Consider the following 18,135-nt stretch of genomic DNA (forward strand, 5'->3'; position numbering starts at 1 on the left):
TGGTGTGAATTGTGTAGGTGAAAAGTGTTGTCCTCCTCCTCGACATAATAATAATAATAATAAAAAAAACTTTATTTAATACCTCGCCACCATCTCTCCAATGGGGACTCGGGGCAGCTTACATGAAGCCAAGCCCAACAGCATATTACAATAAAGTAAAACCAAAACACAATAACAACACAGTAAAATACATACAACATATGAGTACAAAAACGATAAAGCAAAATTGTACACAATAAAATAAAATAATATAACGTAACAATGAGTGAGCCGCATGTGCAAGATAAAAACTAAGATACTAAAACTACTAAAATCAGGATGAGATAGGGATGAAGCAGATTGTTTGTGGGGGAGAAACTCATAAAGGAACGGGGTCATAAATATAGACCTTCATACAGAAGAAACTGTGTAAGTCAAAACAGCAGAAAATCTATTTCTAGGATCCATGATTCTAAGACACACCCTGTTTTCAGATATTTATATGGGCGTGGGAGCAATGTGTCTTAGAACCAAGGAAATACAGTACTTGAAAAATGTTTTAAATTGCTAACATTTTTAGACAACTGTAACTTACCTTCTTCTCTAATCATTTGATACGTATCCCACATCATTTTGTGCCGATAGGTGTAGCTGTCTGAGGAAAAATGTCTTATAAGTACAGAATGTTAACTGAATTTAGGTTCACAAGCCAGCAACTGCTATTTATAGAATTATGAAATTCTAGGAAGTTTCCATAGCACCCCTTTGCTGATTGATAAGAAGTTTCTTATTAGCGGAAAGATGGTCAATTTAGATATAATTTGGAACTGATCTCTATGTTCTTATCACATCAAACAGGAGTCAACCACACATGGTCTGTGCTTCATGAAGAGGCTCCTTAATCTTTTTGTGGCCCCTGTGCTAAGTGGACACGTTTTGAAATCAGCTTTGGAGACTGAGGTGGTTTTGAAAATAGGCCACATGATACTGTTTCAAATTAAACAACTGTACCCTAAATATTGGCTACTAAACAGGGAGACACTGACAAGCTGGAATGTGTCCAGAGGAGGGCGACTAAAATGACCAAGGGTCTGGAGAACAAGCCCTATGAGGAGCGGTTTAAAGAGCTGGGCATGTTTAGCCTGAAGAAAAGAAGGCTGGGAGGAGACATGACAGCCATGTATAAATACATGACAGGAAGTCATAGGGAGGAAGGAGCAAGCTTGTTTTCTGCTGCCCTGGAGACTAGGACACAGAACGACTTCAAATTACAGGAAAGGAGATTCCATGTGAACATTAGGAAGAACTTCCTGACTTTGAGAGCCAGGCATGTGGCCGGGGGCGGGGGGGCTTGAGGGGCTTCAGCCCCCCCCCCCCCCCGAAATTCTCATGGTGGTTCGCGAAAAGGCCTTACTGGTGCATTATTTAAACTGTTATGTTTATTCATATCATGATCTGATCACCATACTCAATATATCCCATATGCATGGGGGTAGTGGGGTAACAATACAAAAGGTTTGCTAGGGTAGACCCTCTGTCACTCAGACTCAGCCCCCCCCCCCCCGAATCGAAATCCTGGCTACGGGCCTGTTGAGAGCCATTCAGCAGTGGAACTCTCTGCCCCAGAGTGTGGTGGAGGCTTCTTTTTGGGAGGCTTTTAAACAGAGGCTGGATGGCCATCTGTCGGGGTGCTTTGAATGTGATTTTCCTGGGAGGGGGCTAGACTGGATGGCCCACGAGGTCTCTTCCAGCTCTAGGATTCTATGATTAACTTTTTCTAAGTTACACAAACACTAAAACTTATATTTGCAAAACATACATTAGTAGAATAAACCTCTTCACGTTTATGTAGGAGAATGCTTAATTAAATAGAGAAACTTTCTTCTGCACAAAAAAAGAATGGGCTAGAAAGAGTTTTGTTTTTCTTATATAGTTCAAGATAACATTTCAATACTTTACTTACATATCATGTCAAGATTTGCTGCATGCTGGATAGTTGCACGGTTTTCCTTCAAGAGAATGTTAAACAATGTATTAATTTATGTTAAATCATTACTGTTCCCTTAGAGAGGAAACTAATAAAACAGGAATTCTAAAAGGAATGTGGGGTTCCGAATATTGTATGAATGAAACTCCCAGAAATGTACTGTATATATTCGAGTATAAGCCTAGTTTTTCATCCCCCTGTTTAGGCTGAAAAAGCTCCCCTCGGCTGATACTTGAGTCAAGGTTATTTAATATTTTACTCTGTTATTAGTATTATTTTATTACATTTATTATTTTACTTAATGCATTATTATATTTACATTTTTTACCGTATTATTATTACATTCATTATTTTACTCTATTATTATTATTACATTTATTATTTTACTCTATTATTATTTTTATTATTGAATTTCCATTATTTATTATTATTTTACTGACACAAAAGCACAGTATGTCACAGCAAACGAGATCTATATGCTGGATTTCATATCACAAAATCACAAGTCGAACACTTCCCAAGCGTCTAGGACTGTGTGATGTATTTATTATTATTATTATTACATTTATTATTTTACTCTATTATTAGTGTTATTATTGAATTTCCATTATTTATTATTATTATTATATTTATTATTTTACTCTATTATTATTGGAAAAATACATAAGAACATTTACATTGAAGAAGGTTAGAATAATAGTTTAATCAAAGTTGGGCAGTCTTAACTTAAATTACAGTTTCATTCAAAACCATTTCCCTCTTTCCCATACCCTAAAGCACTCCCCCCCTCTCCAAAGCTGTTTTTATTGTCAATGGAAAATCATGAATAATAATAAAAAAATATTCAAAGCCATTTAACCTGCCAATGCTTCAATATAATTTTATTGATATCTATTTTTATTTTGAAATGTACCCATATGGGCTGCATTTCCCACCCTTGGCTTATACTCGAGTCAATGTTTTCCCAGATTTTTGTGTAAAATTAGGAGCCTCGGCTTATATTCAGGTCGAATACCGTATATACTCGAGTATATACGGTATATTCCATTGTTATCTTTGGAAATTGAGATGCAAAGTGGCTCATAACCCTTAAAAAACTATATAATTCAAAACACAAAAAGTAAATATTAAAATTGCATTAAAACTGGCAAGGCACTAGAAGAACAGCAAGGAGTGAGTCTTTCTTGATTCCCTGGGAAGGAAATTCCAGGGCCGAAACGCAGTCACTGTGAAGGCTCTTTCTAGTGTCCCCACTGACTGTGCTTGGTATTACCACAACGTGTGTCATTATGGGATGCCTTTCTGGGATGTTTAATAGTGACACCAGTCCTCCCTAGTAGGATGTACTCAGGTGCATTTGGGAGGATCCTGTTTGACATCCTGCACATTGGTTTGTGGCATCCCAAGGAGTTCAGTTTTGTTCCTTATGCTAGGAGAGGTTGCTGGAGGCTTGTAGTTCAATGTCATCACTAGGTCAAGGATATTTTCCCTCTCCTTTCCATCCAATTAAAAATAATTAAAAGCTGTGCCCATTCCTGGGGAAGAGTCACCTTCGCAAGCTTTTCCATTAAAAACATAACTAGCCACAAGCCATTAGGAGAGGCGGGTAACAAATAAAATTATTATTATTATTATTATTACTCTGTGTCTATCAAAAGAAGTTGAATAGGCCAATTACAGTTACTCCACATTCATCAATGTTACTATATAAAAAAAAGTAGGATCCTTACACTAGGAGTAAGGTTAAAGTACCATATTTACAAATCAAGAACTTTGGTCCAAAGGCAAGGCGCTGGCTGCTGGAGCTGATGAACAACTGCACTGCATCCTGTCAGATCCCCAAAATCTGGAGGAAAGCAAGAGTCATCGCCATCTTGAAGCCAGGCAAAGACCGTAATGACCCAAAAAGCTACAGACCAATCTCCCTGTTGTGCCACCTCTACAAAGTTCTGGAGAGACCTATTTTACATAGAATTATGGAAAAAATAGACCCCTGTCTGATCCCACAGCAAGCTGGCTTCAGAAAAGGCAAAAGCTGCACATCGCAAGTGCTGAACCTGACTCAGCACATAGAAGATGGCTTTGAAAGGCAGCAGATCACAGGAGCTGTCTTCATAGACTTGTCAGCAGCCTAAGATACTGTGAACCACCGCCTCCTCCTGAGAAAAATGTATAATATCACAAAGGACTACCACCTCACCCATCTCATAGGAAACCTGCTACAAAACAGGAGCTTTTTTGTTGAGTTCCAGGGCCAGAGAAGCAGATGGCGGAAACAGAAGAACAGCCTGCTTCAGGGGAGCGTGCTTGCTCCATCCATGTTCAACATCTACACAAATGACCAGCCACTGCCAGAAGGGACAGAGAGTTTCATCTATGCTGATGATCATGCCATTACTGCTCAAGCAGGGAGCTTTAAGATGGTTGAACAGAAGCTCTCCGAAGCTCTAGGTGCTCTTACTGCCTATTACAGGGAAAACCAACTGATCCCTAATCCATCTAAAACACAGACATGCGCCTTTCACCTTAAGAACAGACAAGCATCCCGAGCTCTGAGGATTACCTGGGAAGGAATCCCACTGGAGCATTGCAACACACCCAAATACCTGGGAGTCACTTTGGACCGTGCTCTGACCTACAAGAAGCACTGCCTGAACATCAAACAAAAAGTGGGCGCTAGGAACAACATCATACGAAAGCTGACTGGCACAACCTGGGGATCACAACCAGACACAGTGAAGACATCTGCCCTTGCGCTATGCTACTCTGCTGCTGAGTATGCATGCCCAATGTGGAACACATCTCACCACACCAAAACAGTAGATGTGGCTCTTAATGAGACATGCCGCATTATCACAGGGTGTCTGCGCCCCACACCACTGGAGAAATTACACTGCTTAGCCGGTATTGCACCACCTGACATCCGCCGGGAAGTAGCAGCCAATAGTGAAAGGACAAAGGCAGAGACATCTCCAGCTCATCCCCTGTTTGGGTATCAGCCAGCATGTCAACGATTTAAATGAAGACATAGTTTTCTTAGATCTACAAAGACACTCGCTGGAACACCCCAGCAAGCGAGAGTCCAAAAGTGGCAGGCCCAAACCCAGCACCTCAATTCATGGGTGATACCAGATGAGAGACTCCCCCCTGGGCACTCAGAAGACTGGGCGACTTGGAAGGCACTGAACAGACTGCGCTCTGGCACCACGAGATGCAGAGCCAATCTTAAGAAATGGGGCTACAGGGTGGAATCCTCGGCATGCGAGTGTGGAGAAGAGCAAATCACTGACCACCTGCTGCAATGCACCCTGAGCCCTGCCACATGCACAAGGGAGGACCTTCTTGCGGCAACCCCAGAGGCACTCCAAGTGGCCAGATACTGGTCAAAGGACATTTAACCAAATACCAAATTTGCAAAATCTGTGTGTTTTTTTTCCTTTTTCTTTTTAATCTGTGTGTTTGTTTTGCTCTGTTAGAGTTGTAATACAATGGTTGCTGATGACATGATAAATAAATATAAACTATATTTACTCGAGTTTAGTGTGCCATTGAATTTAATGCCCACTTCTACTTTCAAAACACTGAAACCAAATTTGCTGCTGAATGTAATGCGCAGTGGCAAAAAGCGCACATTTTGTACTTTAGCCCAAAGAGGTGTATTACTGTTGCTGGTTGCTTAATATCCCTTCTTTTAAAAACAAAAGTTTTAGGATACCAAAACTTCTATAAATAGAAAAGAAAACTTTGGGTTCACCTATGCTGTAGAACGAATCCACTTTTAACTGTTTTGGTTCAATGCTATGGAATCATGGGAACTGTAGTTTTTCAAGGTCTAGAGAGACTTCTCTGCCAAAGCATGCTGATGTCTCACCAAACTACAAATCCCAGGATTGCGCAGCATTGAACTTGGCAATTAACTTTGAGATGTTGTCCCTCAAAGAGGAGCTTCTGGTGCCCCTGAAACAGTTTCTCTTTTTGCTTTGACTCAGTACTTAGGACCCTTCCACACCGCCCTGTATCCCAGCATATCAATGCAGAAAATCCTACATTATCGGAGTGTGGACTCAAGTAACCCAGTTCAAAGTGGATATCGCCCATAGATCACCATATACGCAAATTTAATCCACACCCTAATTTTGGTGAAGTAATTCAACCCAAAAAGGTGAGAATTAGATTCAAGTAAATAGGAATCCCTTTTACACAGCTGAATAAAATCCCACATTTTTTGCTTTTAACTGTTATACATGGCTATGTAGACACAGATAACCCAGTTCAAAGCGGATATTGTGGGATTTTCTGCCTTGATTTCTGGGATATAGGACTGTGTGGAAGGGCCCAGGATAAATTGGTTCCAGTTTAATATAAAGCAAAGAACATGGCTATTAGGTCATACTGAAATGATACATATTTAAAATGTAGGCCACAAATAAGATTGTTTCTGAGGCTCCATTTTAATATCTCTATCAATCTAAATACGAAACAAACATCAATGCCTTTTACGCACTGTTTTGAAATAGGATTATTAACAAAATGTTTGGAGAAGTTTCACAAAAACAAATCTTTTTAGACCAGGCCTTGTCAAACTTTTGCCCACTGGGTGTTTTGGACTTCAAGTCCCACAATTGTGGATGCTGAAGTCCAAAACACCTGGAGGGCCAAAGTTTGCTCGTGCCTGTTCTAGACCTTGTTCTCACCTGACAGAGTTCAACAACTTCTTTTGATATGTTTTCTTTCTTCTGATTCGTGTTTAAAGACTGAAGCTGGGAGTCAGAAAGAAACTTCCACTTGGTCAACATTGTTCTGGCTTCCGAACGCGGGATTCGCAGCACTGTTCTCCGAATGTATTCCGCGACTGTCACATCCATAATGAAGACCCTTAAAAAAAAACAAAAAAACACAGGGCTTGCATTCTGGGATACTTTTGACCTTATAGCCAGAGCAGGGAACACGATTCCTTCAATGTTAAGTGTTCATTCGGCACACATTTCAAAATAAGTGGCAAATAAGGTAAAGGAAAAGGTTTTCCCCTGACATTAAGTCCAGTCGTGTCCGACTGGTGGTTAGTGCTGATCTCCATTTAAGCCAAAGAGCCGGCGTTGTCTCTAGACACCTCCAAGGTCATGTGGCTGCCGTGACTTCATGGAGCGCTGTTACCGTCCCACCGGAGCACTACCTACTCACATTTGGATGTTTTTGAACTGCTTGGTTAACAGAAGCTGGGGCTAGCAGTGGGAGCTCACGCCGTTCCCCAGATTCGAATCTGCAAACTTTCAGCAGCTCAGCGCTTTAACCCACTGCGCCACCAAGGGCTCCAGTGGCAAGTATAACCACTTATTTATAAAACAGCCGAAGCCTTTTTAAAATTTAAGGCTACAGCAGCCCATGATCAAGGAAATATGAAGCTGGATCTACAATGCCATATAATTTATTTATTATTTATTTATTTCTTATATTTATACCCCCCGAAAAGGGACTCAGGGCGGACTAACATAAAAACAACCACAGTACAATCAAAATGTTAAAAAATTAAATCAACAACTTAAAAAATTAATTAAGACACATCCATTAAAATCGAAATCCAAAAACCAGTCCGGGTCAATTCATTGCCATAAGTTGTGTGATCTTCTTCCACTTGCTGCTTACTGATCAAACGCTTGGTCCCATAACCAGGTCTTAATTTTCCTTCTAAAAGACAAGAGGGAGGTGGCCAATCTGACATCTCTAGGGAGGGCATTCCATAGGCGGGGGACCACTGCTGAGAAGGCCCTGTCTCTCGTCCTCATCAACTGTGTTTGCGATAGTGGTGGGATCGAGAGCAGGGCCTCTCCTGAAGATCTTAAACTTTGTGATGGTTCGTAACAGGAGATTCGTTTGGACAGGTAGTCTGGGTCAGAACCGTTTAAGGCTTTAAAGGTTAAAACCAGCACTTTGAATTGTGCTCGGAAGCTGATCAGTAGCCAGTGGAGTTGCCGTAACAAAGGTGTTGTATGTTCCCTGTACGTCGCTCCAGATTATCAAACCATATAATCCAGATTATATACTTTGAAATGGATTATATGAGTCTATACTGTCATATACTCTGGTTCAAATCAGATAAATCAGATTTTGTATGGCAGTGTTGATGGGATCTGAAAGTTGTGAAAAAAATCAGACAGATTTATTTTTACACTAAAGCTGAATAACTCCCAATTGTTTATTGACATGAGGTTCTATTCTACAGAATGCGATGAATAATTAAGTACCCAAATACAAAAAAATCCATTTTCTAACCAAAGATGGTGGGAGTTGAAGTCCAAAACACCTGGAGGGCACATGTTTGCCCATGCCTGGTGTAGATTCACTTTCTCAGAGTCGAAACCATATTTTCCATCTACATCTACAAAAATAAACATTCCAGTTCGACAAAATAAACATTCCAGTTCGACAAAAATTCAGCACAACCTGAACGTGCTAAATACACCATCTGTCTCTTTCTGTTATTCTTCAGCGGCCTGTCATGACTTTCAAGCTGATTTTAATTAACCTCACAACCTCTGAGGATGCCTGCCATAGATGCAGGCGATATGTCAGGAGGGAATGCTTCTGGAATATGGCCAAACAGCCTGGAAAACTCACAACACTTTACTTACTTAGGCAATCCCTCGTTGGACGAGTAGGATAGTCTTCCATCATCAGTATTCTTGTAGATCCATAGGTGGCTGTGGAGCCCCATTCTTGACCTGCATCTTCTCCCGCAGTGAGGGCATTGGTTTCCAGGTGGAAGGCGGTCTTGGTCGGGGTTGGCTTGACACATCATCCTCTTGGCACAGTTCTCTCTTTCACCCTCCATTCGTGCCTGTTCAAATGCTGCAGCACTGCTGGTCACAGCTGACCTCCAACTGGAGCGCTCAAGGGCCAGGGCTTCCTAGTTCTCAGTGTCTATGCCAGAGATTTTGAGGTTGGCTTTGAGCCCATCTAAATCTCTTTTCCATCTCTTTTCCTGTCCTCCAACATTCCATTTTCCATTCTTGAATTCGGAGTAGAGCAACTGCTTTGGGAGACGGTGGTCGGGCATCCAGACAACATGGCCGGTCCAGCGGAGTTGATGGCAGAGGACCATCGCTTCTATGCTGGTGGTCTTTGCTTCTTCCAGCACGCTGACATTTGTCTGCCTGACTTCCCAAGAGATTTACAGGATTTTCCGGAGACAGCACTGATGGAATCGTTCCAGGAGTTGCATGTGACGTCTGTAGACAGTCCACGTTTCGCAGGCGTATAGCAGGGTTGGGAGGACAATAGCTTTATAGACAAGCACCTTGGTATCGCTCAAACACTCTCTACTTCATTCGGAAAAATGCTGCACTCAGCATGCTCAGGCGGTGTTGTATTTCAGTGTCAATGTTGACTTTGGTGGAGAGGTGGCTGCCAAGGGAGCAGAAATGGTCAACATTTTCTAATGTTATGCCATTAAACTGTATTTTTGGCATTGGAGAGGGATTGGCTGGTGACTGCTGGAAATGAACTTTGGTTTTCTCAATGTTCAATGACAGGCTGAGCTTCTCGTATGCTTCTGTGAAGGTGTTTAGAGTGGCTTGTAGGTCTTCTTCTGAATGTGCACAGACGACATTGTCACCTCACTACCTCTGAGGATGCTTGCCATAGATGCAGGCAAAACGTCAGGAGAGAATGCCTCTAGACCATGGTCATATAGCCCGAAAAAACCTACAACCCAGACATTGTCATCATCTATCGGACAGATGGCAAGTTGGACAGAGGTCCTCCTGGTCGATCGTAAACTGGATCGGGGTATAGGGTGGCAACCTGTGTTGGACGGGGTTACACTCCCCCTGAAGCCACAGGTCCGCAGTTTGGGAGTCCTCTTGGATTCATTGCTTACCCTTGAGGCTCAGGCGTCGGCGGTGTCTGGGAGGGCTTTTGCACAATTGAGACTCGTGCATAATTGAGGCTGCGACCATAGCTCGCGAAGGCTGATCTGGCCGGGGTGGTCCATGCCTTGGTCACCTCTAGATTGGATTACTGTAATGCGCTCTACGTGGGGCTGCCCTTGAAAACGGCTCGGAAATTCCAACTGGTCCAACGGGCAGCAGCCAGGATGTTAACTGGGGCTCCTTACAGAGAGAGGTCAACCCTCCTGTTCAAGGAGCTCCACTCGCTGCCGTTTATTTTCCAATTTAAGGTGCAGGTGCTTACCTACAAAGCCCTAAGCGGTTTGGGAGCATCCTACCTGCGTGACCGTATCTCCATTTATGAACACACGCGTTCACTTCGTTCATCTGGAGAGGCCCTGCTCATGATCCCGCCAGCGTCACAGGCGTGTTTGGTGGGGACACAAGAGAGGGCCTTTTCTGTGGTGGCCCCTGACTCTGGAACACCCTTCCTAAAGACATTATACAGGTCCCTACGTTGGCAGTCTTTAGAAAGAACTTGAAGACCTGGCTGTTCCGATGTGCCTTTCCAGAATAGGAACCTCCAATAACAAGTCCCAGAAGCACTTTATTAGAACTAAGATTGCTGCACATCGTACTCTGCACTTAGAATCATAGAATCAAAGAGTTGGAAGAGACCTCATGGGCCATCCAGTCCAACCCCATTCTGCCAAGAAGCAGGAATATTGCATTCAAATCACCCCTGACAAATGGCCATCCAGCCTCTGCTTAAAAGCTTCCAAAGAAGGAGCCTCCACCACACTCCGGGGCAGAGAGTTCCACTGCTGAACGGCTCTCACAGTCAGGAAGTTCTTCCTAATGTTCAGATGGAATCTCCTCTCTTGTAGTTTGAAGCCATTGTTCCGCGTCCTAGTCTCCAAGGAAGCAGAAAACAAGCTTGCTCCCTACTCCCTGTGGCTTCCTCTCACATATTTATACATGGCTATCATATCTCCTCTCAGCCTTCTCTTCTTCAGGCTAAACATGCCCAGTTCCCTAAGCCACTCCTCATAGGGCTTGTTTTCCAGACCCTTGATCATTTTAGTCGTCCTTCTGGACACATTCCAGCTTGCCCTATAAGCCTTACATATCACCTGTCACATCAGCACTTTTAATCCTGTACCCATTACTCTGGCCCGGCCCAGTTTTGTTGTGTCTTAGTGTATTGTTTATTGCTTGTTGTTTAATATTGCTTTAATTGTTTTTGCTTTAGGTGTTTTGCTTTAGGTGTTGTATTGTTATGCTGTGTTTTGAGGCCTTGGCCTTTGTAAGCCGCATCGAGTCCTTTGGGAGATGCTAGCGGGGTACAAATAAAGTTAATAATAATAATTTAACCTCAGCAGACTGAAAGCCAAAACCAAGGTTACAACAATATCTGTTATAGAACTCCAGTATGCTGATGACAATGTCGTCTGTGCGCATACAGAAGAAGACCAACAAGCCACTCTAAACATTTTTGCAAAGGCATACGAGAAGCTCGGCCTGTCATTAAACATGTTTAGAGCTCACAACAGCCCACGGGTTTTAACTGTATCGGCATTCTACGCTGCTGTCTGAGGCAACTGTTGATTCAGCCTGGCATCCTGGAAATGCACGAATGAGGCGAAGCGACCTCAAGGCCTACTTACTTCGAGGGCGGGCTGTGCTGCAAACTCTCCCTCGGCCGCTTCTCCGCCATCTTCATTTAGTTCCGTCGTTGCCGCCTCTCCTCTTCGAATCACCCAATCAGCGGCCGCGCTCGCTCCCAACCACCCCAGCCAATCAGCAGGCGCCCTCGCAACCTCCCCAGCCAATCACCACTAAGAGCGGTTGCGCGCGCGCATGTGTGGGAGGGGGGGAGAGAGAGAGAGAAAAAGAGAAGGGCTCGATCGGCGCATGCGCACTACCGACTCTGAAAATGACAGCGGGAAGCCTTTCTCTAGTCTTCGGGACATAACAGCTTCCGGTCGCGTGAGCTTTGCTTCCGGTTGATGCTCTTCCTGTGTTTTTCCCCCTCCTCCCTCCCTCCCTCCCTCCCTCACAGTAGTGTCAAACTTAGACTCGAGAAAGGAAAACTCAAAAATCTTTTGTTGTTTTGAGGAACGTAGAAAAAATATATATAGTAGGATTGGTAAGTTATATATATTCAATTCAATATATTCATAAATGAAAGCCAGATAGAGAAAGATGGCTATTGGGGTTGCTATTGTTATAGGAAGAGGAAATCATTATGGACTGACCAGAAGTGAAATGGTCGGAAATACAGGTTTGATGAGGTCTTTAACCTTCCCTGGAACTGCAATGGAGGCTTTTAAGCAGAGGCTGGATGGCCATCTGCCAGGGGTGCTTTGGTGCGATTGTCTTGCTTCTTGGCAGAATGGGGTTGGATTGGATGGCCACCGAGCTCTCTACCAACTCTTTGATACTTAGACATTTGTTCTAAAGCATACTTTTTTTTGTTTTAGCTTTTTTTATTTGTCGTGTCAGAACAACCAGTCCATTATATTACATTTCTAACAAAACAAAGCAAACAAACAGACAAAATAAAAAATGTGTGAGTTTGGTAGTTGATTAAATGTCCTTTGACCAGTATCTGGCCACTTGGAGTGCTTCTGGTGTTGCTGCAAGAAGGTCCTCCATTGTGCATGTGGCAGGGCTCAGGTTGCATAGCAGTAGGTGGTCTGTGGTTTGCTCTTCTTTACACTCGCATGTCGTGGATTCCACTTTGTAGCCCCATTTCTTAAGGTTGGCTCTGCATCTCGTGGTGCCAGAGTGCAGTCTGTTCAGCGCCTTCCAAGTTGCCCAGTCTTCTGTGTGCCCAGGGGGGAGTCTCTCATTTGGTATCAGCCATCGGTTGAGGTTCTGCATTTGGGCCTGCCTCTTTTGGAGTCTCATGTGCTGAGATGTTCCAGCGAGTGTCTCTGTAGATCTTAGAAAACTATTTCTAGATTTAGGTTGTTGACATGCTGGCTGATACCCAAATAGGAGTTGAGCTGGAGATGTCTCTGCCTTGGTCCTTTCACTACTGGCTGCTACTTCCCGGCGGATGTCAGGTGGTGCAATACCGGCTAAGCAGTGTAATTTCTCCAGTGGTGTAGGGCGCAGACACCCCGTGATAATGCGGCATGTCTCATTAAGAGCCACATCCACTGTTTTAGTGTGATGAGATGTGTTCCACACTGGGCATGCGTAAGCAGCAGAGTAGCACAGCGCAAGGGCAGATGTCTTCACTGTATCTGGTTGTGATCCCCAGGTTGTGCCAGTCAGCTTTCGTATGATATTGTTTCTGGCGCCCACCTTTTGCTTGATGTTCAGGCAGTGCTTCTTGTGGGTCAGAGCATGGTCCAGAGTGACTCCCAGGTATTTGGGTGCGCTGCAATGCTCCGGTGGGATTCCTTTCCAGGTGATCTTCAGAGCTCGGGATGCTTCTCTGTTCTTGAGATGAAAGGCACATGTCTGTGCTTTAGATGGGTTGGGGATCCGCTGGTTTTCCCTGTAATAGGCAGTAAGAGCACCTAGAGCTTCGGAGAGCTTCTGTTCTACTGTCTCAAAGCTCCCTGCTTGAGCAGTAATGGCACGATCATCAGCATAGATGAAACTCTCTAATCACCTCTCAACAAAAGTTTGTTCTTGCTAATGATATATATATATATCTCATTAGTTAGAACCAAAAAAAGTATGCTTTAGAACAAATGTCTAAGAATATATATATAGCCATCCCCTGCCATGCATTGCTGTGGCCCATTCTGGTGATCTGGAAAATAAAGTAATGAGAACGTGTTGGTTTCAAATATATGCAATATCTTTCTGCTTGTGGGTAAACAGTATTTCTTGTTGTTTCTTTGTCAGTGTTGATGTGGAGATGGTCTGGTCTGCCTACTCTGGAACAGGCAACATGTCATTGTCCTTCTTTAGGGGTCTCTTTCAAATCTATGATACCATATCTGTCTATGGTACTTTATATGTGTGTGTGTGAATCATATGGCTGGATGGTTCTGATTACATTTTCTTGCCCTAGTGAAGGGATTTGGACTGGATGGCCTTAATGCAGCATTTCTCAACCTGAGGGTCAGGACCCTTGGGGGAGGGGGTTGTGAGGGGGTGTCAGAAGGATCACCAAAGACCATCAGAAAGTTAGTGTTTTCAACAGATCATGGTGGTTCTGTGTGCCAAGTTTGGCCCAATTCTAACTTTGGTGTGGCTCGGAATGCTCTTTGATTGTAGGGGAACTATAAATCCCAGTAACTACAACTCACAAATGTGAGTTGTAGTTACATTTGTTGTAGTCTATTTCCTCCAAACTCCACCAGTGTTTGCTTTTGGGTACATTGAGTAAGGGAACCACTGACTGCATAGGGAAGCTGATGAGGAAACACAACATACAAACTATATACAGACCCACCAAGAAAATCCAACAAATGCTACGTTCCGCAAAGGACAAGAGGGATCCTCTCACTTCTGCAGGAGTCTACCGGATACCATGCAGCTGTGGACAAGTCTACATAGGGACCACCAAACGCAGCAGCATTGCCCAAACACGAATCAAGGAACATGAAAGGCACTGCAGACTTCTTCAACCAGAGAAATCAGCCATAGCAGAGCACCTGATGAACCAACCTGGACACAGAATTTTGTTTGAGAACACGGAAATGCTGGACCACTCTCACAACCACCATGTCAGACTACACAGAGAAGCCATTGAAATACACAAGCATGCGGACAATTTCAACAGAGAGGAGGAAACCATGAAAATGAACAAAATCTGGCTACCAGTATTAAAAAGCTCTAAAATTATAACAGCACAACAACAGAGAGGAAACAAACAAGGACATCTAATCACCTCTCAACAAAAGTTTGCCCTAGGCACTGTCAGGTCATTATATGCTAATCAAGGTGGTCAGTTGAAACATTCACACCTAGCTCCAGCAGACAAGAGTCCTTTGTCTCACCCTGGTCATTCCACAGATATATAAACCTACAACAACCCAGTGATTCCGGCCATGAAAGCCTTCGACAATACAGTATTTCTTGTTTCTTTGTCAGTGTTGATGTGGAAATTGTCTGGTTTGCTTACTCTGGAACAGGGCTCCACAAACATTTTAAACAGAGGGCCAGGTCACAGTCCCTCAAACTGTTGAAGGGCTGTATTTTAATTTGAAAAAACATGAATGAATCCCTGTGCACATATCTTATTTGTAGTGCAAAAACACTTTAAAAGAATACAATAATTAAAATGAAGAACGGTTTTAATAAATATAAACTTACAAGTATTTCAATGGGAAATGTGGGCCTGCTTTTGGCTGATGAGATAGGATTGTTGTTGTTGTGAGCTTTCAAGTCATTTCAGACATAGATTGACCTGAGCGAGGGCCGGGTAAATGCCCTTGGAGGGCCACATCCGGCCCCCGGGCCTTAGTTTGAGGACCCCTGCTCTGGAACATGCAACATGTAATTCTCCTTCTTTAGGAGTCCCTTTCAAATCTATGATACTATATCTGTGTGTGTGAATCATATCTATATCTATGGCTGGATGGCTCTTTGTCAGGAGGACTTTGATTACGTATTCTTGTCCTGGCGAAGGGAGTTGGACTGGATAGCCTTAAGTATTTTCTGTTTGTCATGGGGGTTGTGTGTGGGAAGTTTGCCCCAATTCTGTCGTTGGTGGGGTTCAGAATGCCCTTTGATTGTAGGTGAACTATAAATCCCAGCAACTACAATTTCCAAACGTCAAGGTCTATTTCCCCCAACCTCCATCTGTGTTCATATTTGGGCATATGGAATATTTGTGCCAAGTTTGGTCCAGATCCACAGTGCTCTCTGGATGTAGGTGAACTACAACTCCCAAACTCAAGGTCAGTGCCCACCAATTCCTTCCAGTATTTTCTGTTGGTCACGGGAGTCCTGTGTGCCAAGTTTGGTTCAATTCCATCATTGGTGGAGTTCAGAATTCTCTTTGATTGTAGGTGAACTATAAATTCCAGCAACTACAACTCCCAAATGACAAAATCAATTTTTTGAGTGATGGTCACTCCTTGCGTTAGTAGGTGTCTTGTGGCCAAATTTGGTGTCAATTCGTCCAGTGGTTTTTGAGTTCTGTTAATCCCACAAATGTACATTACGTTTTTATTTATATAGATATATATGGTTCAAGATTGGGAAAGGCGTACAGCAGGATTGTATCCTCTCCCCCAACCTATTCAACTTGTATGCAGAACACATCATGCTATGTTCGGGGCTTGAGGAATGCAAGGCTGGGGTTAAAATTGCGGGAAGCAACATTAACAACCTTAGATATGCAGATGACACCACTTTGATGGCTGAAAGTGAGGAGGAGCTGAGGAGCCTTCTAATCAAGGTGAAAGAAGAAAGTGCAAAAGCTGGGTTGCAGCTAAACATAAAAAAATATTACGGCAACAAGAATGATTGACAACTGGAAAATAGAGCGAGAAAATGCGGAGGCCATGACAGACTTTGTATTTCTAGGTGCAAAGATTACTGCAGACTCAGAGTGCAGCCAGGAAATCATGAGACGCTTACTTCTTGGGAGAAGAGCAATGACCAATCTTGATAAAATAGTGAAGAGTGGAGACATCACACTGGCAACGAAGATCCGCATAGTTAAAGCAATGGTATTCCCCATAGTCACCTACGGATGTGAGAGCTGGACCATAGGGAAGACTGAGCGAAGGAAGATAGATGCTTTTGAACTGTGGTGTTGGAGGAAAGTTCTGAGAGTACCTTGGACCGCTAGAAGATTCAACCAGTCCATACTTCAGGAAATAAAGCCTGACTACTCATTGGAAGGAAGGATAGTAGAGGCAAAGATGGAGTACTTTGACCACATCATGAGAAGAAAGGAAAGCTTAGAGAAGAGTATGATGCTGGGGAAAATGGAAGGAAAAAGGGAGAGGGGACAACCAAGGGCAAGATGGATGGATGGCATCCTTAAAGTGACTGGCTTGACCTTGAAGGAGCTGGGGTTGCTGACGGCCAACAGGGAGCTCTGGCGTGGGCTTGTCCATGAGGTTACAAAGAGTCAGAAAGTCCAGTCGTGTCTGACTCTGGGGGTTGGTGCTCATCTCCATTTCTAGGCTGAAGAGCCGGCATTGTCTGCCTCCAAGGTCATGTGGCCGGCATGATTGCATCAAGCGTCCTTGCCTTCCCGCCTGAGTGGTACCTATTGATCTATTCAGCCAAGTGAAATTCAATACCAGAAAAATTGCAGCTTCAATTCTTAAAAAGAATGCATCTACACTCTCGAATTAATGCAGTTTTCACTTTTAACTATCATGGCTCCGTGCTGTGGGATAATAGTAATAATAATAATAATAATAATAATAATAATAACAACAATGATAATACTGGGTTACTGTGAGTTTTCCAGGCTGTCTGGCCATGTCCCAGAAGCATTCTCTCCTGACGTTTCGGCTGCATCTATGGCAGACATCTTCAGCAAGTGAGGTTTATATATCTTTGGAATGTTCAGGGTGGGAGAAAGAACTATTGTCTGTTGGAGGCAAGTGTGAATGTTGCAGTTGGTCACCTTGATTAGCACCGGATGGCCTTGCAGCTTTAAGGCCTGGCTGCTTCCTGCTTGAGGGGTCCTTTGTTGGGAGTTGTTAATTGGCCGTGATTGTTTCTTGTCTGGAATTCCGTTGTCTTCTGAGATAGCCAGCATCTGAAGATATCACAACTTAATGGGCTTGCAAAATAGAGCCAGAAGGCATCTCTGCAATTCAAATTCTATTGAAACTGTGGTTCTGGCAATATTGGTAGTTAGTTACTTTAAAAGGGCATTTTTTTTAAAAAAAACAGGCCGCTTTTTGTGGCCACTACACCACCGTGTGGCCATATATATATATTGATTTTTACTTTGCCTGAATGTGGAAACCTTCAGTCATGTCTGGAGAAACACCTAGTCGTCTTGTGAACGCACAAAGGTACCGTATATACTTGAGTATAAGCCGACCCACCTAATTTGACCTCAAAAAACTAGGAAAACGTATTGATTCGAGTGTAAACTGAGGGTGGGAAATGCAGCCACTAGTGATAAATTTCAACATAAAAATAGATGCCAATAAAATTACATTAATTGAGGCATCAGTAGGTGAAATGTTTTTAATATTTACATAAAGCTGTAATTTAAAATAAGACTTTCCAATTCTGATGAAACTATCATTCTAACCTTCTTCAATGGAAATGTGCTTACGTATCCTTCCAATAATAATGATAGAGTAAAATAATAAATGTAATAATAAAAATAAC

The 18,135-nt window shown here is 43.0% G+C and overlaps 2 protein-coding genes across 6 annotated transcripts in view; one reads left to right on the forward strand and one right to left on the reverse strand.

Moving 5' to 3' along the window:
• The window catches only part of CENPN (centromere protein N), a 34,369-nt gene extending 22,744 nt beyond the window's left edge, over positions 1–11,625 (reverse strand). The window contains exons 1-4 of one of the 4 annotated variants that reach the window (XM_067471034.1): positions 11,520–11,624; positions 6,661–6,841; positions 1,943–1,988; positions 575–634 (exon numbers count right to left, since the gene is read on the reverse strand). In XM_067471034.1, coding sequence (XP_067327135.1) covers positions 575–634; positions 1,943–1,988; positions 6,661–6,841; positions 11,520–11,575 — 343 coding nt within the window. In that variant the 5' untranslated portion in view covers positions 11,576–11,624. Of the gene's footprint in view, positions 1–574; positions 635–1,942; positions 1,989–6,660; positions 6,842–11,519 lie in introns of all 4 variants that reach the window. The other 3 variants (XM_060788039.2, XM_067471036.1, XM_067471035.1) reach the window with 3 other exon arrangements.
• Positions 11,626–11,788: 163 nt separating this feature from the next.
• The window catches only part of CMC2 (C-X9-C motif containing 2), a 35,362-nt gene continuing 29,015 nt past the window's right edge, over positions 11,789–18,135 (forward strand). The window contains exon 1 of one of the 2 annotated variants that reach the window (XM_060788185.2): positions 11,789–12,001. The gene's annotated coding sequence lies outside the window, so the exon portion shown is untranslated. The remainder of the gene's footprint in view (positions 12,002–18,135) is intronic. The other variant, XM_060788186.2, reaches the window with a different exon arrangement.

Source organism: Anolis sagrei, chromosome 8 (genome assembly GCF_037176765.1).
Source record: "Anolis sagrei isolate rAnoSag1 chromosome 8, rAnoSag1.mat, whole genome shotgun sequence".
In the NCBI taxonomy this organism is placed as follows: domain Eukaryota; kingdom Metazoa; phylum Chordata; class Lepidosauria; order Squamata; family Dactyloidae; genus Anolis; species Anolis sagrei.